This window comes from Tachypleus tridentatus, chromosome 13 (assembly GCF_004210375.1).
Source record: "Tachypleus tridentatus isolate NWPU-2018 chromosome 13, ASM421037v1, whole genome shotgun sequence".
NCBI lineage: Eukaryota > Metazoa > Arthropoda > Merostomata > Xiphosura > Limulidae > Tachypleus > Tachypleus tridentatus.
The window spans coordinates 115015993-115043861 of record NC_134837.1 but is presented as its reverse complement, the minus strand read 5'-3'; the positions used below and the strand labels follow the sequence as shown (position 1 = coordinate 115043861).

At 33.1% G+C, this 27869-nt stretch overlaps 2 protein-coding genes across 4 annotated transcripts in view; one reads left to right on the top strand and one right to left on the bottom strand.

The window, feature by feature from the left end:
- The window catches only part of LOC143240808 (uncharacterized), a 42402-nt gene extending 37154 nt beyond the window's left edge, over positions 1-5248 (bottom strand). Inside the window, exon 1 of one of the 2 annotated variants that reach the window (XM_076483907.1) lies at positions 4852-5248. In XM_076483907.1, the coding sequence (XP_076340022.1) occupies positions 4852-5155 (304 nt within the window). In that variant the 5' untranslated portion in view covers positions 5156-5248. The remainder of the gene's footprint in view (positions 1-4851) is intronic. The other variant, XM_076483908.1, reaches the window with a different exon arrangement.
- A 5181-nt stretch (positions 5249-10429) lies between these two features.
- Positions 10430-27869, top strand: part of LOC143238778 (synaptic vesicle 2-related protein-like) — a 58075-nt gene continuing 40635 nt past the window's right edge. For both annotated transcript variants that reach the window (XM_076479319.1, XM_076479318.1), the window contains exons 1-2: positions 10430-10615; positions 19809-19894. In XM_076479319.1, coding sequence (XP_076335434.1) covers positions 10486-10615; positions 19809-19894 — 216 coding nt within the window. In that variant the 5' untranslated portion in view covers positions 10430-10485. The remainder of the gene's footprint in view (positions 10616-19808; positions 19895-27869) is intronic.

Below are 27869 nucleotides of genomic sequence, written 5' to 3'. Positions count from 1 at the left end.
ATACAAGTATAAAGGAGATAATTTTAATACAACTAGACCAAAAAGTTTCAAAAAGGAAAAAATTGTAGGGATGATTAATATGCATCCCTCAAAAACAATGTAAACAAGTTTTTATGCATGACATTTCTATCAGCTCTATGTAACAGTACAAACACACAGTGTAATAATGTTAACAGACAAAAAATTAACCCAAATGTGATTGAACAGAAACCACTGGAATATTAGACATTTTTCTTTTATAAAATTCTTCCCTAATATTCTATTTGTATCCATAGGTGAACTGTTTTGATATTTTAAGTATATCTATAATATCTGTTGGTTTATTCTTAACAATATTTGAAAGCTAGATCAAATTTGAAAACAGACTCTTGGAAACAATGCCTCCAAAAGACAAAGAAGAAATTAGCTAAGGATGTAAGTACAAAGGTGGAACATAAAAAAATTTTTGTGGATTCTTATGAGATATTAAATAAAACTTTTGATAAATGGATGCAAAATGAATTGAATGCATGACAAAAAGTTATGATCAATGCCAACAAATATTAAGTGTTAGTGGAACTGAAAACATTCACTGAAAGAAACTATAATCTCCAGGAAATGATAGATAAAAAAGTTGAAGGTTTTCTGTGTGGCTTAAAAGGTATGATAAGAAATGTTTTCTCAAAGAAAGTTTCAATCTGGAGAAAATAGAAAGCTGAAAAATTAAGCAAATTATGGAAAAGTGCAATTCAAAATGATCCTACATTAATACTTCAAAATTTTCAATTGTGTAATATTATTACACAAATAATACTTGAAATTTTGGGGATGAAGAATAGTTTTCTTTTAATCATGACATCATTCTGCATTCATACTGGTAATGAAAAACTATTTTTACAAACAAACTGTTAGTAAAAATATTTCATTACAAAAATCTGATTTTTTGTGTACAAAATACTTGTAATCTTCACCAAAAGTCTTCCAAATTTTGTGAAGATGCACATGCTGATTCAAAAGTTATAGTGCATATACTTAACATGTAAATGTTTAGAAAAGCTCCTGTATATTATACAGAGGCCATTGTGAAAGGGTTAAAGGAACAACTGCTGTAAGAAACCCAACTGCTAGGGGTAACAATAACACCATTTACACTAGAATTATGATTTTTATTTATTCATTTTATTAGGTTGACACCATTTTGTTGAATATGTAATAAATAAGCAGAAAAACAGGAAATTGAAACATATATTTCCAGACATTTCCAGAATGCATGACTTACTCATTGTATAGATATTGTTATAAAAAAAAAACAATATAATACTGCTAAGTTCTAACAACCTATTGAGGATGTAGCAAATTATTATTACATAGGCAGTGCTACTTATGCAATACTTATGCAGTTAAAATTGTCATATTATATTAAAAGGGCAAATAAACTGTATTTTAATAACTTATGAATAAAAGAAAATGTACACTAATACATAAAGCTTCTACACTAAATTCATATAATAAAGTAGCAATGTATATTAGATTATTTGTATATTCTTCCAAATAACTTTGACCTTTTACTTAGCAAAAAAAAAAAAAGTTTTATTTGCAAAATGTAATATATATATGCAAATTAAAAATATTGATTCAACCATATTCAGAAGCCATACCATTTTGCATCCTGAAGTAAATTGACCATATCATTATTTCTGTAATTTACTTACACCATGGTTATTTAACATCATGGTATAAAATGTCTGGAAATTGGTAATATTGCATCAGATGATATTTATATGGATAAACATCATAATAATAAGATCAAACCAACAATGAAGTGCCAAGTATCACCTAATTACATTCATTATTTACCCCCCCCCCTTAATATAAGGTGTTTAAAACTGGGCAACATTCTGTTGTCTTTATTATCATATTTTATAATGAACTTGATTAAATATAATAGATCAATATATATATATTAGCCACTGCCACATCACCATATCCACAAAGGTTGTGAATTTTTGTCTTATTACTGAATATATGAAATACAACTGTAATATTTATACATTTTTTCCCACTGCAATCTATAATAGTAATGTTTAAACATCACATTTTACCTAATTTTCATCTGAGTTTATATTCTTGTACTACTAATTAATTTAATCACTGTAGATAAAAATTGAATATTATCAAACTGTATCAGTTGAATTTAAGTATCTTTTTTATTTTCACCAGTATACTGATTTTTGGCAAATGGTAGCGCATATGTTTATAGCATAAATTCAAACCTTACACAAACCTATCTAAATGACTCAGAGTCACTCAATCAGCAATTAATTATGTTACTATAATTCATGTGAGGGATCCTCACCACAAAGAAATAAGCTGTACTAGGGATCTGCAGTTAAATAGTTAATAATGAAACAATTAACTATACAAAATTAGAGAATTGCAACACTTTCCCTACAAGTTTATGTTTATAATTTTTTCTAGATCTGCTCCACACATGGTAGTACCATATGGGTTTCAAGACCTATAAAGATACCATGTAGTTACATTCTAACATCATTACCTCAAATTTTTACTTGTAATCTGAGGGCGATGGGGTTTGAATCCCCATCGCACCAAACATGGTCGTCCTTTCAGCTGTGGAAGTGTTATAATGTAATGGTCAATCCCATTATTCATTGGTAAAAGAGTTGCCCAAGAGTTGACAGTGGGTGATGATGACTAGCTGCTTTCCCTCTAGTCTTACACTACTAAATTAGAGACAGCTAGTGCAGATAGCCCTGAAGTAGCTTTGTGCAAAATTCAAAACAAACAAACAAACAAACCTCAAATTTTTCTTTCTTGCCCAGAAATAAAAGTGTGAAACTCTTAGATGTTAGCCTTTAAAACCATTGTGGTGACATTTCCCATAGGAAACAATACTGAAGGCTTTCTGTTGTGTGAAAGTGGTTGAACAGAGAAAAAAAGAACTGGAATAAAATATTCTTTCTTTATATAAGCACAATTCTAAGACCTCTGGATATTGTAACACACTAAATGGAAACCATAGGTTTATTCTGAAACTGCAAGTTTTAATGTAAACAGTTAATTTTTGTTGAACTTTTCAATATGCACCATAGTAAGAAAAACTTGTATCACTGATGATTCATTAAACATATCAAAGTTTCTTTATTACTAGATACAGTACAGCATTTAAAAGCAATAGAAGAAATATTGTATTATATTCAACAATAAGAGTTGTATTTCATTTTCATGTATAGATTAACTTACTTATGAAATCATGCATTAGAGCTATAATGGAATTACATAAAAATGAACATCTTATAGCCATTTAGCTTATTAATAATAATAATTTTTAATTTACTGTTACTAACCTTACTGGTTCCAGAAATACTTCTTAAAGGAAGATTATTTAAATCACTAACAAATAGGCCCAGAATGGCCAAGTGGTTAAGATATTTAACTGACAATATGAGGTTTGCAGATTCAAATATCCATCCCACCAAACATGCTCACCCTTTAAGCAATGGAAGGATTATAATGTGATAGTCAATCACATTATTCATTGGTAAAAGAGCAGCCCAAAAGTTGACAGTGGGAGGTGATGACTAGTAATCTTTCACTGCTAATTTAGGAATTGGCTTGTGCAGATGGCCTTCATTTTGCTTTGCAAAAAATTCAAAACAAACATTAACAAATTTTGAATATTTAAATCCTCAGTAACATTCTAAATTTTGTAAAAACTAGTGCAAATATTTGTCTATTCTCACAGTTTAACTGTTTTCTTTTTATAACTGGATATGATTATGATATTTGAATTTTTTTTCTGGTTGAACAGCACCACATTTGTAATGAGATTAAAACTAATACAGTACTTCCAAACAACCATACCGTCTTATTTATTTTGATATCATTACTCTTATAAATTTTTTTACATACATATATAAATTTTTGCCAAGTCTTTGATGATACAAGATAAGGAATCCATTTCCGATTTTCTTTAAGTTAAAGGTAGAAGCACTCAGCTCCCAACTGATACTTGAATGACTGTCAAGTTTAAACCCTCCAGGGCTCTTTCAAACAGCAGTCTCAATAATGCTGAAATTACAATTCAAAGCTCAAAATTTCACATTAAAGAGACCCAGTATCTTTACTGCCCAAAGCTTGATTTATTATATTTACAGCTTAGAACTTGGACAAAAAACTCAAATGAAGACTTATGCAATAACAAAAAACAAAGAAAGTCAATAAAGTTATTTCCTGAAACTGTTGAATATTGCCATAATAACTTACTATTACCCCTCAACATTCAAAGTACCTTTTATTAATACAAGATGAAAACACAAAATCACTCATATTTAAATATTTGTTTACAAGTATCCTAAATTCTTCAAGTGATATTAAATCTAGTAATGTTTATTAGTGTTATTATGTTGAGTTGGGTATCACAAATTTTAAAACTTAAGCGCCTTTTCACAGGGATTATCTATTGTATAACTTGTCTTGGAAATTGGTAGATAGACATGAACTGAATAAAAGTTGTCACATACTTAATAAATTACAGTAATAAAAAACAAAATACTCAAAGTAAATATTTAAATGATAATGTTTTATACCATAAAGGCTTTTAATGTTTGAAATATTAACTGCAATAAAAGAAAACTTAATACAATGTTCAAAAAACGTTTAATATATATATATACACACACATACCCACTCACACAAAATCAAAATAGGACACGCATTGCGTGATGGGAGTTTCAAAAAGGAATATCTCGTCGTTCCCAAAGCAACGACTAGAAGGTACTACTGTATTACCTACGTTTAAAAAGTTGAAACAATGAGTAGGCTTAGGAAACTACTTTCATAAGTACTTACCAACTTCTTTCCACATATCAAAATGTGTGGTGAGAAACCCGTCTTTGATTGATTTCAACACTAATTCATCGTTATCTGACCAAAAGTTCTTCTGATTTACAATATTATTCATAAGATGTTCTTTAGCAAAAAGAGCTGCTTCGCGCCCTCCGTGTCCATCGAAGATTCCGAAATAACCATACTCGAGGTCTTTTTCATCCTCGGTTTGTTGATATGCCACAACAAATGCATCTTCCATATACTTTCTCCCACCCTGATTACAATGGCCAGTAACTCGTAAATTTACTCCAATTGTAGGTGCCATTTTCTTCTAAAAAGTCTGTATAAAAAAACAAGCGACCATAACAAATACTATCGTGGCACTCGATTTCCAGTTCCAAAGGTTTGACGTCAGCATAATTCTCTGATGAATGATTGGTTGTTTCTTAGCGTTTGATCACATGATTCATACTGCCTAACAAGAAGCTCCTATATTTCAAAGTTTTAGCTTTTCTCATTGGTTGAAGGACAGATAACACAACATCAAGTTTTCTTGGAATAGAGGCTCCTGTGTACATAGTTGTAATAATTAACTCTTATGATTCTTGTAAGTAAAGAGTAACAGTCATGTAACAAAGCTTAAAGTAATCGACATACCACCAGAAATTCGCAGTGCATATCAGAGGAATTTTACACATTTTGATAAAGTTGGAAAAACGACCTTTACTCTTTACAGGGGTGGTTTATATGTACCTCAGAACGGCTAGTATGGGTATTAAGACTACCAAAATAAAGCAGAGTAACTTCTTTCTCGAGTAACAGAAACTTGGTCTTATAGTTAATGAATATTCTAATATCATACAGTTTTGTGTACTGCCTTTAAGAAATCTCAAATTCCAAATGTTGTCCAAAATTAAAGTTATTGGTATTTTCACGTTATACCCAGCCCCCTTCCCCCACACGCAAATGGTAATTTTTTACTATATGAATGTTTATGAATATATTTTTTGAAATTTATTGTGGTCGTTTATTATACGAATAAAATGCATATAACATGTTAATATTTGCGGGATATATCGGAAAAGAAAATAATGTAGGCATAGCCCACTAATGTAATCTGGTATTTCACAATTCAAAATCAGTGATATACAGAAAAACGTAGGTTGTAATATCCTATTAAGTGCTATGACAAAATATTAAAATGACGAGTGTTGCTATTTCTGCTTTTTCGTGTCTATAATAGAAAACCTAAAACGTTTACATGTGTGAATGGATTTGTTCTATATTAACCTTTTCATTTTTGAAAGCATAATATTCCTGACACTGTTTTGTTGGAGCAAGATGTTCATATACAATTTAATAACTTCTGCGTGAAAGAAGAAGAAAGAGTGAAATAAAGTTATACGATAAACAGAATACAAGCTCCTATTTCACATTTGTACATATTGTATTACTTTTAGATTATATGACCCATGTATTTATGTATTTTAAATTAAGCACAAACCCACACAATGGGCTTTCTGTACTCTGTCCACCATGAGTGTCAAAACTCGGTTTTTTGCAATTTGAGTCAGCAGCCACACCACTGCGCCACGGGGGGCTCTGTGAACCAGGTAATAATATCTAGATTATAAGTAAAATTCATTTATGGATATAAATATATTTTGAATGGGAAACATCTAAAGACTGAATAGTTTAGGTTAACAAGATTGCCCCCAATGGCACAGTTGCATGTCTGCCAATTCACACCGCTAGAAACTGTGTTGCGATAGCCGTGGTGGGAAGAGCACAGGTAATTCATTAGTAGTTTTTGTACTAAATTCTAATCAAACTAACAGTTAACAAGGAAAACAAACAACTCGTTTTTTAAGGGCTTTGTATTTTTTTAAGATAACTGGTGTACACTTGAATCATTAAGCAGACTAGAGAAATTAATCAATGTGTAATATATGAAATATAAATTTTAGACAATATAAAGACTTTAATGATTACTGCAGTATCAACAACAAATAAGTTGTCAATAATGATAGCACAGAAACTAATATCATGTTAGGAATTATATAGAATGAAATACCTGTTGTTGTTTTTTATATATAAAGATATTGATTGGGACATGATGTAATCGCGTTCATTTCCTCAGATTCCAACATGTATAGGAAACTATAAAACTGAACAGAGATTAATAACAGTGAGAAACGCACAAGTCTTTCCTACAAATTCAAGGGTAACTGGTGAAAATCAGTTTAAGTAATTTCAAGGCTTTCAGAGAGCTTAGTGAGTTGAAATACAGTTATTGTAGTGCGTAGTCTTCATATAATCCACAGCAACTGAAATTGCATAAAACTGAGCAGGGAGTACAAAATCTGCAAAAGAGATTTAAAAGCAATTTTAAAGTTGTAGTAAGACACAACAGAGGTGTCAGAGTTACTTGGTTTTGAGCCACGCGTAAAAATTAGAATAAGAAAATGGTTAAGAGGTTCTTATTAAAGACAAGTCGGTGCTTTATCTCAGGAGTATATATCTTCAGGTGATTCAATAAAAATTACAGGATTGAGTGGTAAAAAAGCCAGTCAGATTTAACAATAACGCCTAATTATTTAATTTCTGTGGTGCACATTAATGTATAGAAGATATATTAATACTTGAAACATACGACATCATAACACCAAAATGTGTTTTTATTTATTTAATTAGACATTAAAGGTTTCGTTCTACAGCTTCTTCAGGAGCGTTTATTAAAACACAAACCAAAACTGAAACTGCTAAGCTTCAAATGAAACAATATCTCAGACAACTGATTGTCACTCTTCTGACCCTGATATTACTTCGGATATTCTCATTGCTAGCATCTAGTTTCAAAACCTCATTCTGTATTTTTCGTAATTTTCTAACTGCGTTTAATAGCGTGTCAGATATGTCACTTCTGCAACCTGATATCTATACATTGTACTTATAATTTCCACCAACATTTGTTACGTTTTGCATATTTGATCTGTTATATTATCATTACTGTCCACTTCTACTTCTTCCGCTCGTTTCTTTCGTCTCGTCTATCCCATACTGACTGAATATCTTTTATTAACCTAACATCGACGCCTCCACTACTGTAAATAGTTCTTCTGGCAGAAGAGAGTGAGGAGTCAATTCCCGTACTGGGAGGAGAATGAAATAACGTAAAAAACAATTATTTATCCTTTTAAGCAATACTGATGAGTTCTGATTTCAATGAAAGTAGTTTGACGTAGCAATTAAATAACATGTAAAGATTACTACGCCACATTTTCATCACTGAAATTCACGTTTTGAGGAATAAAATGCATTAACAACGAAGTGAATAACCAGTTAAAGTCCGAAAAAATAATAAGTAATTAAGTGTGACAGAATGCCACATGTTGTCCAAACACCTAAAGTATTTCATGTTACTAGTGGTGAATAAAACACTATATCGAGACCAACCAAAGTGTTAACATTTTACCATTATTTGAACTTCACTTCATCCATGTGATTAACTCTTTCAAGCAGCACTGACGGACTGTGATTTCAATGAAGTAAGTCTGCTGTAGGTAAAGTGACAAATGAAAAAAAGAGATTAAACCTCTATGTCTTCTTTTCTTTACAATAAGTGTATTTCAGTATAACATAACTAATAAAAAACATGTATGTTACAACATGAAGGCTATTTCCACTATTTTTGGTAAAAATTAGACCAAATGTTGTTAATAGATGTTTTCAGTTGGTTTGCCTCTTCATGGTTGTAGTTCAAAATTATGGACATTGGCACATAGCCTCATTAGCTTTGCCATAAATAAACAACACAAACTATTATTTTGTATTTATTTTAAATAAAGTAAAGCCTTTTGTTTTTACAATGTTGTACAAATTTATTAAGGTATGGTTCTAGAATGTTCTAACAAATCTCCTTTAATAGTTACACAATCCAACCAAACTGTTTGGTGGTTGTTTAACATACCCAGTTTTCATAGAACCTCCTACAGGATTAATAATATTATTAAAAATATTTTTTGCATGCCAAGTCAGAGTCGTCAGTGTCCTTATCGGTCTCTTCTTTCATTTCACTATGCTTGCTGTACGGTTGGGATAATTGTCTTGCTAGAAAATGTTTGTTTTGTTTTTGAATTTCGCACAAAGCTACTCGAGGGCTATCTGTGCTAGCCGTCCCTACTTTAGCAGTGTAAGACTAGAGGGAGGGCAGCTAGTCATCACCACCCACCGCCAACTCTTGGGCTACTCTTTTACCAACGAATAGTGGGACTGACCGTCACATTATAACGACCCCACGGCTGGGAGGGCGAGCATGTTTGGCACGACTCGGGCGTGAACCCGCGACCCTCAGATTACGAAGCGCACGCCTTAACGCGCTAGGCCATGCCGGGCCTCCTAGAAAATGAGTACGTGCCTAGCAGGTCTTGTTTATGAAATTAACAACAGGATGGATAAAAATCTCCTTACATTTGTCAGGGTGTAGTAAATTAGTACAGATCTTCAACACCACTGATGCAACCCACACTTACAGTAATTCTTCTAGCAGATCTTGGTATTGACTGGTGACTCCAGCGATGGTAGGTTAGTGAACTTTGAGACAACAAGTGTGTGTTTGTGTGTGTGTTTTTCGTATAGCAAAGCCACAAAGGGATATCTGCTCAGCCCACCGAGGGGAATCGAACCGCTGATTGTAGCGTTGTAAATCTGGAGACATACCGCTGTACTAGCGGGGTGCAAGAGACAACAAACGTGTAATACGATAAAAAAAATTATCCTATTCAGTAGCATGGTATTTCTCTTTCTTTTTGAAGAGTCTTGGTCTTACACTTTTATTATAATAACTATTCTCTCGTTCAAGAATACTCGCACGATTATTTAATGTTTCTTACACCTTTAATAAGCTTCTTGTTTGTTGCAATTTTTGTTGTTTTTGAGCAAATCTACACAACGAACTGTCTATACTTTGTCCACGGCATTAAATCAAACCCAAGAGCTCAGCATAAGGAGTCTGTAAACTTGCTGGTGATCCACAAGGGAATGTTCTCGTTTACCCATGATATAAAATGTGCTATTGAAAATACAATAAGTTCAAGTAAAACAAATAATTATGCAATAGAGGAGAAAGTGGTTTGAATTTTCACTTAGGTATTGTTGATATCTATCATCAGTCTATTTAAACATGCGGGCAGGTGTCTTTATATTTTTTAAACATGCGGGGAGGTATCTTTATATTATTTATTTATCTCTGAGATGTTTATGGTATATCCTTATCTTTCAAGGAGTTTTACTTACCTTTGCTGTAAATAAGATGTACCACTCACGATAAGAAAAAGAAAATCCAGTTACAGTTTAGATAATCATCTAAACTTTAATCATTAAAATAGCAAGAAAATTATTTGAACGGAATGTTAATGGAAAGTTTTCTCCATATTTTTCTCAATAAGCACAAACTGGTACGCTTTTAGTTTTGAGCTTAGATTATTAGGTACAATTCTTTTTACGTACTTCAAGTCAGCTGGAATAACATCTGTGAACAATCGTTTGAATCACCCAAGAGGACCATCTGTTAAGGTGATCTAGTACTTTCATCCAAAAGTACAGTTTTCTCTCTTTTCAAAAATACGCTTTACTTGTAACTACGTTATCGTTAGTATGAATCGTGAGTTTTCAAACTCGGTTAACGATAACCTAGGCTTACTTGAGAACAAAGAAACGGAATTACTAGCATCTTATGAAACTGCGAGCTACTCTTACGGTGAAAATAGAGTAGAACATCACCAAGGTAGGATAACTAATTTTATTCAACATTCTGTTTCAATTTTTTTGTGCATATGGACTGAATTATTAGGCTGATTGTTATCATTATTATTTCAAACAAGATAGTAAATACCTTAGACAAAATAACTTACATGGCAAAGCAAAATTATAATATTATTTTAATCAAATACTAGCTTATGTTACAGATCATACATTTATTATCACAAATTCACTGCTTAATGTCAACATAAAATAGTAGATAATAATTACCAGATGATTTATATCAAATAGTATTTCATTAATATCTCTGACAAGACAGTGTATATTAGACACCAGACAGTTCATACAATTAGTCTGGGAGCTAGTATCTTGAAATTTTGGTTCTTTGACCCCACTAATAACAAATGAAATACAGTATCTAAGATACAAATATGTGTACATGTCTTAAAGTTAAAACAGTTTTGTTGTTTACTGTAGAATTTAAATTATGTATATGAACGGTACATAGATTGGTTTTTAAAACATCTCAAAATAAATTGTTCAGTGTTCTACAAACGTTATTACGTCATGTACGTCATGAGTAACTCCGAGAATTGACATCATTCCTGTGTGAACTTGGTTTGTTACTTTTGAATAAGGCGAAATTTTGGTGTTGACTGATGATTTTAGTGATGGTAGAATAGTGAAATGGGATTATGTGTTTCAACCATTTATTTAGTATCTAAGAAGAAGATGCTGCATAGATCTTGCTATGTGCGGCATACAGTGCATAACTCAAGCATCATTGTGATCTCATCACTAGGCACAGGTGTGACATTCTCTGTATATTATACATATTATGTAATGAGTGTAAATGTAGCTCTCTGGTTCAGGATTAACATGAAAAATAAAGCTAGATACATTCTCCTACATAAAAGTGCACAGAAGATTGATCAGAGTATTTGTGGGCTACTGCATAGACTATTGTGACTCCATAAGTACATCTTCTGGGAAAGTTAAAATGTTAAAATATGGCATCAAACTTCTCATCCTTCATGGGTTTTGATGGTAATGCAAGTGACACAACAAGTACAAACTGCTTGTTTCACAATGATGTGCTAAATGTAAGACCCAAATATCAGTGAGGACATTAATGTGCTTGCATACAGACTGCTCTATCACACAATGACTAAGAATGAGTACCTCCTACCAACAGCCGATAGTCTCAATATATCCATTCAACGGAAAAACTACTCATGTCTGAGTGGCTGAAATGCCACTGAGTTATAACCATATGTTTTATTTCCAAATGGCACCATGAGTTTTCACAGAAGTTGTAATATCCAGCTGCTTATCACATCCCACAAAAGGTAAGTACAGTTATTGTTTTGAAGGCTTGGTTTGCCTTGCAGTATATGTAGCCATATGAAAGATAACACTTGACAGAAACCTCATAGATATGTTTAAATTAACAAGAACTCGGAAATAGAACAACGTCGATGAAAACTAAGTTGAAAAAGAAACGGGTATGTTTTGTTTTTATAGAAACTGTCCAACTTATGGGATCTTAAAATCAGTTCAGGTAGATTAACTAAAAATATTAAATTCAAATTTAAGACAAAAATGCAAAATTATGATATCTGGTTCTGTAAAAGGCCTGTTGGAAAATAGGTACTGTAGCCAAATCTTTTAAGCTATTTAGACACTGTGTGTTGTTATTAAGTTACATGGGCTATGTGTGAAAAGTAGCCCGTAACAGCTACTAACAAGTTCTCATATATGCGAGGTATTTACCATTTAGTCATGCTCCTTCATATTATTCAAAATATGCTGTTAATAAAATATACGTAATTTTCTTAACATTGTAGATATAAGGTGATATCTGATCTCAAATGAAACCTGAAATATAAACGTTTTAGTTCTGTTTTGAATGGGGATACTATAACTCTGTTTCTAAGGTCCCTTTCAGACATTGGATTTCACTACACAGAGCAGGGACCTGAATTAATTTCACACACATATAGATGCACACAAAATACGATTAATATTGCAAACCAAGTATGGGCCCGGCATGGCCAAGCGTGTTAAGGCATGCGACTCGTAATCTGAGGGTCGCGGGTTCTCATCCCCGTCGCGCCAAACATGCTCGCTCTTTCAGCCGTGTGGGCGTTATAATGTGAGGGTCAATCCCACTATTCGTTGGTAAAAGAGTAGCCCAAGAGTTGGCGGTGGGTGGTGATGACTAGCTGCCTTCCCTCTAATCTTACACTGCAAAATTAGGGACGGCTAGCGAAGATAGCCCTCGTGTCGCTTTGTGCGAAAGTAAAAAAAAACAACAACAAAAAACAATTAGTCACAGAGGTGGATAGTTTTGTTTCAAAACACAGTTGCGAAGTAGCTGATTTTTCATAGCAGATATTTGATATTAGTGGAAATAAAAGTTGTAGAAAAATTTCCCATTAAGCAATGTTAATTGTAGTATTTCATTTGCTTAAAATATGAGGCGCAGAAAATCCAATTGACAACTATAACTAGATCATAATATTTAGGGTTAATATCTCGTAATCCGAGGGTCGCGGGTTCGCGCCCGCGTCGCGCTAAACATGCTCGCCCTCCCAGCCGTGGGGGGTGTATAATGTGAGGTCAATCCCACTATTCGTTGGTAAAGAGTAGCCCAAGAGTTGGCGGTGGGTGGTGATGACTAGCTGCCTTCCCTCTAGTCTTACACTGCTAAATTAGGGACGGCTGGCACAGATAGCCCTCGCGTAGCTTTGTGCGAAATTTCCAAACAAACAAAACCTAAAAACAAATTAGTTTATATCATATGTTTCAGCGGCTTATATAAATCAGTCTTGAAAGAGAGAGAGAGAGAGAATGTTTTATGATAGTGGCCGCCAGATTATAGTCTATTCTTTTCTATATAAAATAAAACGTAAGATATCCATTTGTTTATGGTCTTTCCAATTAGGGGCATGGCATGGCCAGGTGGGTTAAGGCGTTCGACTCGTAATCTGAGGGTCACGGGTTCGAATCCCGGTCGCACCAAACCTTTCAGCCGTGGGGGCGTTATAATGTTCCGGTCAATCCTACTATTAGTTGGTAAAAGAGTAGCCCAAGAGTTGGCGGTTGGTGGTGATGACTAGCTGCCTTCCCTCTAGTCTTACACTGTTAAATTAGAGTCAGCTAGCACAGATAGCCCTCGAGTAGCTTTGTGCGAAATTCAAAAACAAAACAAACAAACTTTCCAATTAGGAATTGAATTAGTTAATTATTTGAATACATGTGTGAGAAATATGGACTTTTTGCTTACTTTTATACTAGGTCGACTGGAAGTAGAAAAATTATGGTGAAATAAAGCAGGCAAACATATCAGTAAAATAACAAAGGACGACACTGGGAATTTCCGTCAAATGTTTTAAATCAGTTGTTGCTTAAAATAGACAGGCTCAGGAATAGATAGTGGATTTATGCTCGATCCTGTTTTTAGATAGCAGGGCTGGATGCTCCAGAGTACTTTAAGTTATGATTCGGTGACTGTTAATAGATTTCACCATAGATTCGGTTTTGTAGAGGAATGAGTAATCCAGACGGCCGCATTGAAAACTCAACGGCAAGGATCCCAAGATAACTTGACTACTTATGTAGATGATTTAGATGTAGTATTAAATTTATTTTTTAAAACAATTTGCTATCAATATTATTAAAACAAATAACCTATATTTTAGAATGAAAGTATAATAACTATAAATTAAAATGATTTTAATTTTTATGTTCATAATTGTTTGTTTGTTTTGAATTTTCGCACAAAGCTACTCGAGGGTTATTTGTGCTAGTCGTCCCTAATTTTGCAGTGTAAGACTAGAGGGAAGGCAGCTAGTCATCACCCCCCACCGCCAACTCTTGGGCTACTCTTTTACCAACGAAAAGTGGGATTGACCGTCACATAATAACGCCCCCACGGCTGGGGGGGCAAGCATGTTTAGCGCGACTCGGATGCGAACCCGCGACCCTCAGATTACGAGCGCATGCCTTAATGCGCTCGGTCATGCCGGGCCTATGTTCATAATAAAGAAAGTATAAGCAATAATGAGTGTAACTGTTCTTAAACCTAAAGAGGGAATGTTATAAAATAGTTAGGTTTAGAAATTGATAAAATTAAGCTGGAAATAACACGTTTAACGCTTGGCAAAAATATTAATATTTATTTGTATTTAAATGTATTATTTACAATATCGCTAATTGTCCAGATATTAATAGTTATTTATCTCTCATTTATTAATCAATAATTTATTACGAAATTTTAATGTAGACGAACTTATTGAACTCTACTAAAGATATTTGTTACTGTTTTGTTTTTTGTTGTTGTTTTGAATTAAGCACAGAGCTACACAATGGGCTATCTGTGCTGTGCCCACCACGGGTATCGAAACCCGGTTTTTAGCGTTGTAAGTCTGCAGACATACCGTTGAGCCATTGGGAGGCGTTTTGTTTTTGAATTTTGCACAAAACTACTCAAGGGCCGTCCATAATTTAGCAGTGTAAGACAAGAAGGAAGGCAGCTAGTCATCACCACCCACCGCCAACTCTTGGGCTACTCTTTTTGAATAGTAGGATTGACCGTCACATTATAACGCCCTCACGGCTGGAAGAGCAAGCATGTTTAGTGCGATAGAGATTTGAACCCGCGACTCTTAGATTACGAGTCGAAAGCCCTAACCCACCTGACCATGTCGGGCCGTGTACCTAAGCATAAACAAGTAAAGTATTGATACTAAGGTACAGGATTCCAATGTGTGAAAAGGAGATTGTGAATAAGCATTTTTGTTGCCTAGCAACAAAAATATATGATAATTTGCCTTTAGTGATAAAAATGAGAACAATATAACCAACTTTTAAGGTATTAGTAAAATACATTTTTGAATAACTTTAAAAATATAAAGGTTTATTAAGATAGTAAAATTGGTTATTAAAGTTAAATCTGATAAAATAAGATACTGAGTAATGAATATTACTAACCCTCATAAGCTAAAAGTTCTTGTGTTAATTATAATTTGTATTATATTTTATTCACAATGCTTATAATTTAATTAATACTGTATTTATAACTGCATTTGCTACGAGTAGATAAGTAAAAATAATAGACACGCACTTGTTACGACATAACCACTAAACAGGTTTCCCTTTAATGACATGAATTTAAATTCAATTTTTGAATAATGTATGTAATATTAATGTATCTAATATTAATTGTCTAGAAGACAAATGAGCCGCAAAGTTTCTGTGTGAACTTTACATGTGTGAAGATGTTGGTAAACTTTACATGTGTGAAGATGTTGGTGAACTTTACGTGTGTGAAGATGTTGATGAACATTGATACTTATTACTATACACACAGGAATGTTTGGACACATTGAAAGGTGCTTACTCCGACAATATACTACTGGAGTGCTTTCAGCACTCGAGAATGTCTCTGCAAACGCCACATCATGTTTGTTTCGTCTGTGTAATACCTCTATAACCTTTCAGTTATTTGTGGAACTTGTACAAAATGGCTACAAAGGGAGAGATACTCGTTGATGTGGATGGCATCCGTTTCTTTGATCACAAGTTCCAGGCTGCTTCTTATGATCTGAAAATAATATTTCAGTGAATCAAAGATACAGACTCGAGATTTAAATCTGAAAAGTGTAAGCTGGTGTGCACAAAAATGCAATCTTTTGGTTGCATAATCTCTAAAGGTGTAGAGTCAATTGATTCTGCAAGTGCCACAGTGGTAAATGTGCTACTTTTCAATAAACTAGAAAGTTACAGCTTTCTTGGTTTCTTATTATATTATTGGTAGATCGTAGTAAATGTCTCCAAGATAATAGCACTACTGTCTGCATTAATCAGGGTTTCTGCACTCCTTTTTATGAAAGGAAGAATATTAAGATACATTCCAGATTTTGATATGACCCTTGGTCAATATAATGGAACCTATCCATATCACTATTTCACCATAATTCTGGATGTAGATATTAGTGATAATAAAATTTGTTCAATTTTCTCATAGGTCCAATATGTTGTGAATCACTTGATCACATGTGTTAGCTATATGTTAATTTTTACTGAACATCAATATTGTATGACAAAATAGAATTGCTAACAACTATAATTTTATCAAACACTGCTACCTTTACTAGTGCGGACGAGAGTTTACCATTTAAGTGGACCTTGTATCACCGAAAAGGCTAACAAATTTAAGAATACAAAATGTATGATTATACATTTGAAAACTATGTTATAGCATGGAAATTCAAATATATTATTGCACTAATCTACGAGGCAAAATCCATCCATCAAGTGTTTAAGTCTTGGACATTATGCTGCAGTGACAGTTATGTCACCATAGAAGAAGTGTCAATTATATTTTTGGGTAATCATCACAGGCAACGACCAGTCATGATCATTTTTCAGGTAGAGAGATGAGCAACTGAAAGACTCTTAGTCAGATTGGACACTACTTGCCATGGAGCAAGGTAGCATGTGCCCAGATGCCCATTACAAAATGGAAATCACAGTACTGAGGGTCACAAAATCCAACCACGCCTTTAGGATGACATATTGTGCTAATGTTATGGACCACTAAGATAGTTTAAGCTACTTATAATGAAGCTGGCAGTTCTAAGAGCTCTAAGGCAGAAAAGTATTCAGAATTTGCATTGTGTAAGGACTAGATATTGCTGACGAGTTCAACAAAATAATGTATGCAAGCAACTTGTCTAGCCAAATTCACTAACATATATTTAGTAGACACTTCACTCAGTGTACTGAGCAAAGGAAAGCTGACTATTCCAGGGAAACTCAGACAGAAAGCGGATAGCGTCCATCTTAAGAGAATCGTTTTGGATATATCTACCTCTCTGCCTAAAAGTGAAAAGGGTAATTAATATTTACTATTTGTTACTCATTACTTCATCAATTTGGTTGAAGCTTAACTATTGGTTGACAAATTAGCGTGGCCTATTGCTGACGTATTGGCTAAATAATAGATATAGCACTTCAGGATACCTAAAAAAATATACATATATATTTTTATATATTTGTGTTGAGTAATGAGACTTGTCCAATTCACTATATCACATTTAACCCAGTGATTTCTCTGAATGGGTGGTACAGAACTTCAACTGCATTTTTGCTGAGTTTGTTAACCCTGACCTAAGTGAGTGGGTTGAACGTCTAAAATATGTTATGATAACAAATGACAGTTGAGTAATTGTTCTCCAAATGTATTGATAGAATATGGTCTTCTGCACTATATATCATAGTATCTACAAAGGTATGTGGAGAGATTGTTGTTTATCAGTATATGAAGTACAAAATTTTAGTTAGCAAAGAGGTAAAGTGACTTGCATAAAATGATACTGAAAGAAAACAGTAATCTTATGAAAGCTAAACCACTGGGTGTAGTTGGAGTATGTACCTGCAATACAGAAACAGCTCAGCTCCAGCTAGTCTGGTTGACATATTACATATCAACAGTTCCATGAAGTAAATTAAACGTTGCAGTTTTAAGGAATATAACACAAAGATAAACTATTTCACTGAAGAAACTATGGAGAACCGATTGCTCTAAGAGGCGGGTGAAGACAATAGACAACGTCCAGCGACCTCTATTCTTCAGTCAAGATAAACGTTCCCATCTTTATTATTACAGATGGGACATTATTCCATGTCCCTCTCCTCTGTTGTGCACATATATATTTTTTATTTTATTTTTGAAATATCTTATTTTCTCACTCGCCCTCTCTGGATTATATGGAACTTTCTGTCATCTTAGACTCTTTCTAATGATTCTGTTGATCTTAGTCTTACATAATTTCTTTAAAATGAGCTCAAACTGAAATACTCATTAGCACGTGATTGTGCTGAAAGAAAGAAACAGAAGTACTAGAGAATTTACATCACATCAGCTGAAAAATATGTTAGACTCATTGTTTTCATTAATATTAGTTAAACAATGTATTCCATTTTTAGCAACTGAGATATTTATAGATCATGTTACATACATTACAGATTAGGTGATTAATATCACAGATTAGATATCACACACCAGGTAGTTGATATTACAAATTAGGTGTTTAATATAATATTACATACTAGGTGGTTGATGTTGTTGTTTTGAATTAAGCACAAAGCTACAGAATGGGCTATCTGTGCTCTGCCCACCACGGGTATAGAAACCAAGTTTTATTAGCGTTGTGGGTCCGCAGACATAACGTTGAGTCACTGGGGGGCATGGTGGTTGATATTAGAGACCACGTGACTTATATCACTAGGTATATAACAGATATGTAACTAACCAGATAATAACAAGAGGGAATCCTCATCACCTGCGGTACTTGAAATTCGTTGGAGCAGGTTCAGAATAAATTAGTCGATGAGTCCTTTGTTTCCCTTGCTATATTTTTGTGCGCCACTAAAATCAAGCGTGGAGCGAGAGTATATCAAATTTGATTTTATTATGCAGCATGATTTCTACCAGCCTACCCTCAGATCAAAATTCTCTTTAGGTAGAATTAGAGTAAATTAATCTATGAGACCTTTGGGATAGTCAAGTACACCAGTCGAAAGAGTTTGATCTCTTGAGTCGAAGACTAAAATTAGATCTCAAATTGGTCAAAAGATTGTGGAGCTATTAGCAAAAAGTTTGTACTTCGTAAACAACAACGAGAACAATAGAACCTCAGAGCCGTTTTGCCAGTCTCTCATACATGCCTAAAAAATCACGAGAAAGTAAATATTTCAAATAAAATAGTTAATACTACCGACTAAATTGTCTATGTTACAGATTAGTGAACTTACATGATAAGTTAACGATTTACAATAATATTGTTCGGCTGGATAGAAAGCATGTGACGATGAGTTGATTTTATCTGGTACAATTGGTAGGTAGTCTGATCAAGAGTCATAGCTTTATAACTTGTAGCTGTTCTGGAGACAATTTAACCAAACATTCAGGTTTTTATACTGAAAAACGAACAAACGGGATGAACGAAAAAGGTTAAAGACGCAAGAATCTAGTTAGGGACAGTTTGAGAAGCTATAAAAGGTATTTTGGAATGCTGGTAGCACGAAAATATATTCGGCAGAAATTAATGACCTATATAAATTAAAAGTTCAAAAATTCGAACGAACCAAAAAATTAGAGAGTTGAAGAAGTTTTTAAAGTAACTTACATTTTATGTTTGTTGTTACAGGATCTTATACCATTGAAGAAGCTGTAAATGCAGTAGGATTTGGAAAGTTTCAATGGAAGCTTACATTTGTATCAAGCCTTGCCTGGGTGAGTTTCATCTTAAATAGTATCTGAAACAATTATTATTTCTCTTCTAAATAAGCTGAAACGTAAAGCAAAAAGAATGAAATATTATTTGGTGAATTATTTATAAAGTAAAATATGTAAATTTATCGAACAAAAACTAGGTTGCTTATAGGAAGAATAATTATAACCTTGCTTAACAATGTCGTATTGCACTTTTTGATTTTAAAGGAATTGCAAATAAACTGTTTATAAACATATAGAGTAACACCGAATCATTTAAACAGTTCTAAACGTTTTATTCACAACACCTAGTTTAAGTTTCAACTTGCTAATTATCATGGGCATGAAGGATAAACAGCAAATTGCTGTAAAAAATAGCAATATCTCTTTTAAGTATGCAAGGTTTACATCCAATTCATGCGAATATGATGTACTGTCATCATTTTTGAAATTATATACTTCTTTGACAATGTTTTTAAGCTCAGTGGCCAAGTTATTAGGTACACCTATCTTGTACCGTGTAGAACCCCATTATGCCTTCATAACAGCCTGAATTCTTCGCGTAATGGATTCAACAAGGTGCTGGAAACATTTCTTAGGGATTTTGGTCTATGCTGACTCGATAGCATCACACAGTTTCTGTAGATTTGTCGGCTACACATTCATGCTGCAATTCTCTTGTTCCACCTCATCCTATTATATTGCGATCTGGGGACTGTGCAAGCCACTGGAGTACACTGAAGTCACTGTCATGTTCGTGGAACCAGCTTGGGATGATACATGCTTTGTTACATGTCGCATTATTTTGCTGAAAATAGCCATTGAAAAACGGGTAGGCTGTGTTCATAAAAGGATGCACATAGTCTGCAACAATGATCAGGTAAGCTGTTGCATTCAAATGAAGCTCAGTTGGTACTAAGGGGCCTAGTGTGTCCCAAGAAAACATTCATCATACCATTACACTATTACCATCAGCATGTGCCGTTGACACAAGGCAGGATAGGTCCATGGATTAATGCTGTTTACGCCAAATTTTGACCTTTCCATGTGCATGTCGCAGCAGAAATCGAGATTCGCCAGACCAAGTGACGTTTTTACACTCTTAAATTGTCCAGTTTTTTTTATTCTATGCTCACTCTAGTCTCATGTTCATGTTCTTATCTGACAGGAGTGGAACTTGGCGTGGACTTCTGCTTCTGTAGCCCATCCGATTCAAGGTTCGATGCGTTGTGCTTTCAGAGATGCCCTTCTGCACACCACTGTAATAAAGAGTGGTTGTTTGAGTATTTGCGGCCTTCCTGTCAGCTTGAACGAGTCTGGCCATTCTCGTCTGACCTCTCTCATCAACAAGGTGTTTTCGCACACAAAACTGCAGCTCATTGGATTTTTTTTTTGTTCCTTGCACCATTCACTGTCAATTCTCGAGACTGTAGTAGTGCGGGAAAATCACAGTAGGTTAGAAGTTTCTGAGATGCTGGAACCACCATATCTGGCATCAGCAATCATTCCACGGTGAAAGTCGCTTAGATTACGCATCTTACCCAATCTAATGTTTGGCCGAACAAGGACTGAACCTCTTGACCATGTCTTCATACACTATATATTGAGTTGTAGCCACATGATTCGCTGTTTGGCTGTTTGCGTTAAAGAGCAGGAATACCTAATAAAATAGCCACTGAGTATATATTTAATATCTTAGTTAAAAATTAGCATTAGACTGGTGGGCTACTTTTTCGAATAGTAGGATTAACTGACACATTATAACACCCCCCAGGGTTGAAATGGCGAGCGTGTTTGGTGCGACGAGGATTCGAACCCGTCACCCTCGGCTTAGGAGTCAAGCGCCTTAATCACCTAGCTATACCTGGTATTCATATGATTAACTCGTCAGTTTTATACAATATTTTGTAAGAATAATAAATATATACTAATAACAATGTGACATGACATTATCATTTTCGAATGTTACATTTTTATATATTTATAAAAGTTACTTGTTTGACAAAATTCAGTGGATGTTCATGTATATTTTATTGCTTCTTATTAAAATATTTAACATTATCATATACGTTCCATTCAATATTTTTATGTTCAATTAATTTATTAGCAAAATCTTGACAGGTTTTAATTAGCTGAAATCATACGGTTGAGCTTATTTGGAAACAAAATTTCGATTTGTGAAAGTAGATCCACGTTTAAGTTTCTTTGCATACAAAATTTTGATCTGGAAGCACTGATTTTCTGGTTTGAATATGTTTAGAGAATTTTTTTTTTAATTTCAAACACAGGTCTGTTAACTAAAACTTAATCTAAACAATTTAATCATAGTTTAGAATTCCGTCAACAATTACTTTATCTTTATATGATTAGTTATCGTTATGACCGTGTAAAAATTTATAAGATTTTAACTGTTATTTAGATATTTAATGGGTTGAGTATACTAATGGAAGTACGCAAGTCATGTGACAACCACAGTTGATATAAAGTTGTGAGAGAGCAAAATGCATCAGAAATATATTTGAACATAATTTGGATTTTTATATTTTTATAGCCAGTATGATACCTTTAAAAATTAATCGCTTTTGTGACGGGAATGTAACACCCGTTTCTGATGCAAAATATTTGGATGTTCGGATCATAGGATGTGTTCAGACTGGGGTTTGAATTTTTAAGATATGAATTTTCCTTGTACTTATCTGAATTGACAAACAGCAATATAGTTGAACTTCAGGAACCAAGAGTTATCTAGATACAAACATTCAATAAGTTATATCGCCATCCATGATGAGTAATGTCTGGTGTCTTGTAACAGGTGAAAATGCACAAGCATTAAGGTAGGTTACTGAAACAACCTCAAGACGACCAAGAAAAATCTAAATATGGAGAAAGTGATACAATTTTTTTTCCATGACATATTTGCTCAACGACAGTATACCTCAAAGAACACACTGGTCAAGCCACCTTATGCAGCATCTGTGGATTTCTATGCAATAAGACTACTGAAATGAGTTTTTTATTCTATAAGGACATATTTTAAAGACTTCTGAGTTTTCCCTAATGTGCTGCATGTCACAAATTTTTCTCTAGACATCTTTTATTTTATTCTTATAAACACCAAATGTATACTATGTAAAAACAGTGACAAACACCACACCAACATTATTTATAAAAAAGAATGGAACAACTGCCATGACTTCTATATTGGAGAAACAAGCAGATAAATAGAAACCAGATTTAAATAACACAAAGAAAAACACCTTCACACGTTTTCAACACTGCCAATCAAACAAACACAACATATACTACTTATAATGCCTGGTCAAACTTAGTCTTCACATTTACTATAAATAACGAATGGTGAAAGTTGGTCCTAACATATACTTTTAATAATGTCTTGTGAAACTTACACTTGGCATATAATACTAATAATACGTGGTGAAAGTTAGTCTTCACATATACTACTAGGAATGCATGGTGAAAATTAGTTTTGGCAAATAGTACTAATAATGCCAAGTGAAACTTAGTCTTGACATAAACTATTAATTATGTCTGGTGAAACTTAGTCTTGGCATGAACTACAAATAATGGCTGATGAAACTTAGTTTTGACATATACTGTTAATATTGTCCGGGGAAAGTTACTCTTTGCATATACTACGAATGATGTCTAATGAAAGATAGTCATGGCATATACTACAAATAATGTCTGGTGAAACTTAATCTTGGCATATGCTACTAATAATGATTTGTAAAACTTAGTCTTGGTATATGCTACTAATAATGATTTATGAAACTTAGTCTTGGCGTATACTACTAATAATGTTCGGTGAAACTTAGTCTTGACGTATATTATTAATAATGTCTGGTGATACTTACTGTGGACATGTACTATTAATAATATTTGGTGAAACTTAATATTGGCATATATTACTTATAATGCCTGGTGAAACTTAGACTTGGCATATACTACTAATAATGCCTGGTGAAACTTAGTGTTAACATATACTATTAATAATGTCTGGTGAAACTTAGTCTCGGCATATACTCCAAATAACGCCTGGTACAACTTAGTCTTTTCATATACTACTAATAATGCCCGGTCAAACTTAGTCTTGACATATACTATTAATAATGTCTTGTGAAACGTGTTCTTGGCATATACTACTAATAATAACTAGTGAAACTTAGTCTCGGCATTAACTACTAATAATAATGCCTGGTTAAACTTAGTCTTGGCATATACTACAAATAATGCCTGGTGAAATTTAGACTTCACATATACTATTAACAAAGTCTTTTGAAACTATCTCTTGGCATATCCTACTAATGACGTCTAATGACACTTAGTCTTGGCATATACTACTAATAATGTCTATTGAAACGTTGTTTTGACACACGCTACTAATGAAGTCTAATGAAAAATAGACATGGCATATACTACTAATCATGTCTAATCAAACTTAGCCTTGACATATATTATTAATAATGTCTGGTGAAACTTAGTCTCGGCATATAATACTAATAACGCCTGGTTAAACTTAGTCTTGACGTATATTATTAATAATGTCTGATGAAACTTAATATTGGCATATACTACTAATAATGCCTAGTGAAACTTAGTCTTGACGTATATTATTAATAATGTCTGATGAAACATAATATTGGCACATACTACTAATAATGCCTGGTGAAACTTAGCCTTGGCATATACTACTAATAATGTTTTGTGAAACTTAGTCTTGACGTATATTATTAATAATGTCTGATGAAACATAATATTGGCACATACTACTAATAATGCCTGGTGAAACTTAGCCTTGGCATATACTACAAATAATGTCTGGTGAAACTTAATCCTGATATATGCTATTAATAATCTCTGGTGAAACTTACACTTGGCATATAATACTAATAATACGTGGTGAAAGTTAGTCTTCACATATACTACTAGGAATGCATGGTGAAAATTAGTTTTGGCAAATAGTACTAATAATGCCAAGTGAAACTTAGTCTTGACATAAACTATTAATTATGTCTGGTGAAACTTAGTCTTGGCATGAACTACAAATAATGGCTGATGAAACTTAGTTTTGACATATACTGTTAATATTGTCCGGGGAAAGTTACTCTTTGCATATACTACGAATGATGTCTAATGAAAGATAGTCATGGCATATACTACAAATAATGTCTGGTGAAACTTAATCTTGGCATATGCTACTAATAATGATTTGTAAAACTTAGTCTTGGTATATGCTACTAATAATGATTTATGAAACTTAGTCTTGGCGTATACTACTAATAATGTTCGGTGAAACTTAGTCTTGACGTATATTATTAATAATGTCTGGTGATACTTACTGTGGACATGTACTATTAATAATATTTGGTGAAACTTAATATTGGCATATATTACTTATAATGCCTGGTGAAACCTCATCTTGGCGAATACTACTAATAATGTTTTGTGAAACTTAGTCTTGACGTATATTATTAATAATGTCTGGTGAAACTTAATATTTGTATATACCACTAATAATGCCTGGTCAAACATAGTCTTGACGTCTATTATTAATAATATCTGGTGAAACTTAGACTTGGCATATACTACTAATAATGCCCGGTGAAACTTAGTTCCTACATATACTAATAATAATGCCTGGTGAAACTTAATCTTGATATATAATATTAATAATGTATGTTGAAACTTATTCTTGACATATACTACTAATGACGTCTAATGAAACTTAGTTTTGGCATAAACTACTAATAATGACTGGTGATAGTTAGTCATGGTATATACTACTAATAATGCCTGGTGAAACTAAGTCTTGACATATACTATTAAAAATGCCTAGTGAAACTTAGTCTTGGCATATACTGCAAATAATACTTGGTGAAACTTAGTCGTGATGTATATTATTAATAACGTTTGGTGAAACTTAGTCTAAACATATACCATTAATTATGTCTGGTGAAACTTAATCTTGGCATATACTACTAATAATAATTTGTGAAAGTTAGTCTTGTTATATGCCACTAATAATGATTATGAAACTTACTCTTGGCATATACTACTAATAATGTTCGGTGAAACTTAGTCTTGACGTATATTATTGATAATGTCTGGTGATACTCACTGTCGACATATACTATTAATAATGTTTGGTGAAACTTAATATTGGCATACACTACTTATAATGCCTGGTGAAACCTAATCTTGGCGAATACTACTAATAATGCCTGATGAAACTGTCTTGACATATAATGACATATAATATACTACAAATAATGTCTGGTAAAACTTACTCTTGGCACTTACTACTAATGACGTCTAATGAAACTTAGTCTTGTCATATATTACAAATAATGGATGATTAAACTTAATCTTGACATATGTTATTCATAATGCCTCGTGAAACTTAGTCTTGACATATACTACTAATATTGCCTTGTGAAACTTTGTCTTCACATATACTATTAATATTGACTGGTGAAACTTAGTATTCACATAAACTATTAATAATGTGTTGTGAAACTAATTCTTCGCATGTGCTGCAAATAATGTTTGGTGAAAGTTAGTTTTGGCATATGCTACTAGTAATATCTGGTGAAACTTAGTCTTGACATATATTACTAATAATGGCTGATGAAAATTAATCTTGACATATACTATTAATAATGTCTAGTGAATCTTAGTCTTGGAATATACTACTAATAATGCCAGGTGAAACCTAATCTTGACATTTGTTATTCATAATGTCTCGTGAAACTTAGTCTTGACATATACTACTAATAATGCCTGTTGACACTTAGTCTTAACATATGCTATTGATAATGTCTTGTGAAACTTAATCTCCTATAACACTACTAATAATGCTTGGTCTTTGGAAATACTATAAATAATGCTTAGTAAAACTTAGTCTTGACATATACTACAAATAACGCCAGGTGAAACGTAGTCTTCATATATACTGTTAATAATGTCTGGTGAAACTTACTCTTGACATATACTACTAATGATGTCTATTGAACCTTAATTTTGGCATATACTACAAATAATGTCAGGTGAAACTTTATCTTGACATATGCTATTAAAATGCGTGTTGAAACTTATCTTGACATATATTGTTAATTATGTCTGGTGAAACTTAGTCTTGACGTATATTGTTAATTATGTCTGGTGAAACTTAGTCTTGACGTATATTATTAATTATGTCTGGTGAAACTTATTCTTGACATATACTTTTAAACATGTCTGGTGAATCTTAGTCTTGGCATATACTACTAATAATGCCTGGTGAAAGTTAGTGTTGGGAAATACTACTAATAATGCTTATTGAAACTTAGTCTTCACATATATTACTAATAATGATTTGTGAAACTTAGTTTTGGCATATACTCTTTTAAACGCTTTGGGAAACTTAGTCTTGAGGTATATTATTAATAATGTCTGGTGAAACTTAATATTGGCATACACTACAAATAATGATTTGTGAAAGTTAGTCTTGGCATATACTACTAATAATGTTTGACGAAACTTAGTCTTGACGTATATTATTAATAATGTCTGGTGAAATTTACTGTCGACATATACTACTAATAATGTCTGGTAATATTTAATATTGGCATATTCTACATATACTGCCTGGTGAAACTTAGTCTTCACATATACTATTAATAATGTGTTGTGAAACTTAATCTTGGCATATTCTACTAATAATGCCTGGTGAAACTTTTTCTTGGTATACACTACTAATAACGCCTTCTGAAGCTTAGTTATGACATATACTATTGGTAATGTTTTGCAAAACTAAATTTTGGCATATACTACTAATAATTGTTGGTGAAACATAGTCTTGACGTATATTATTAATAATGTCTGGTAAAACTTAATATTTTCGTATACTACTAATAATGCCTGGTGAAACTTAGTCTAGGCATATACTACTAATAATGCGTGGTGAAACTTAGTCTTGACGTATATTACTAATAAT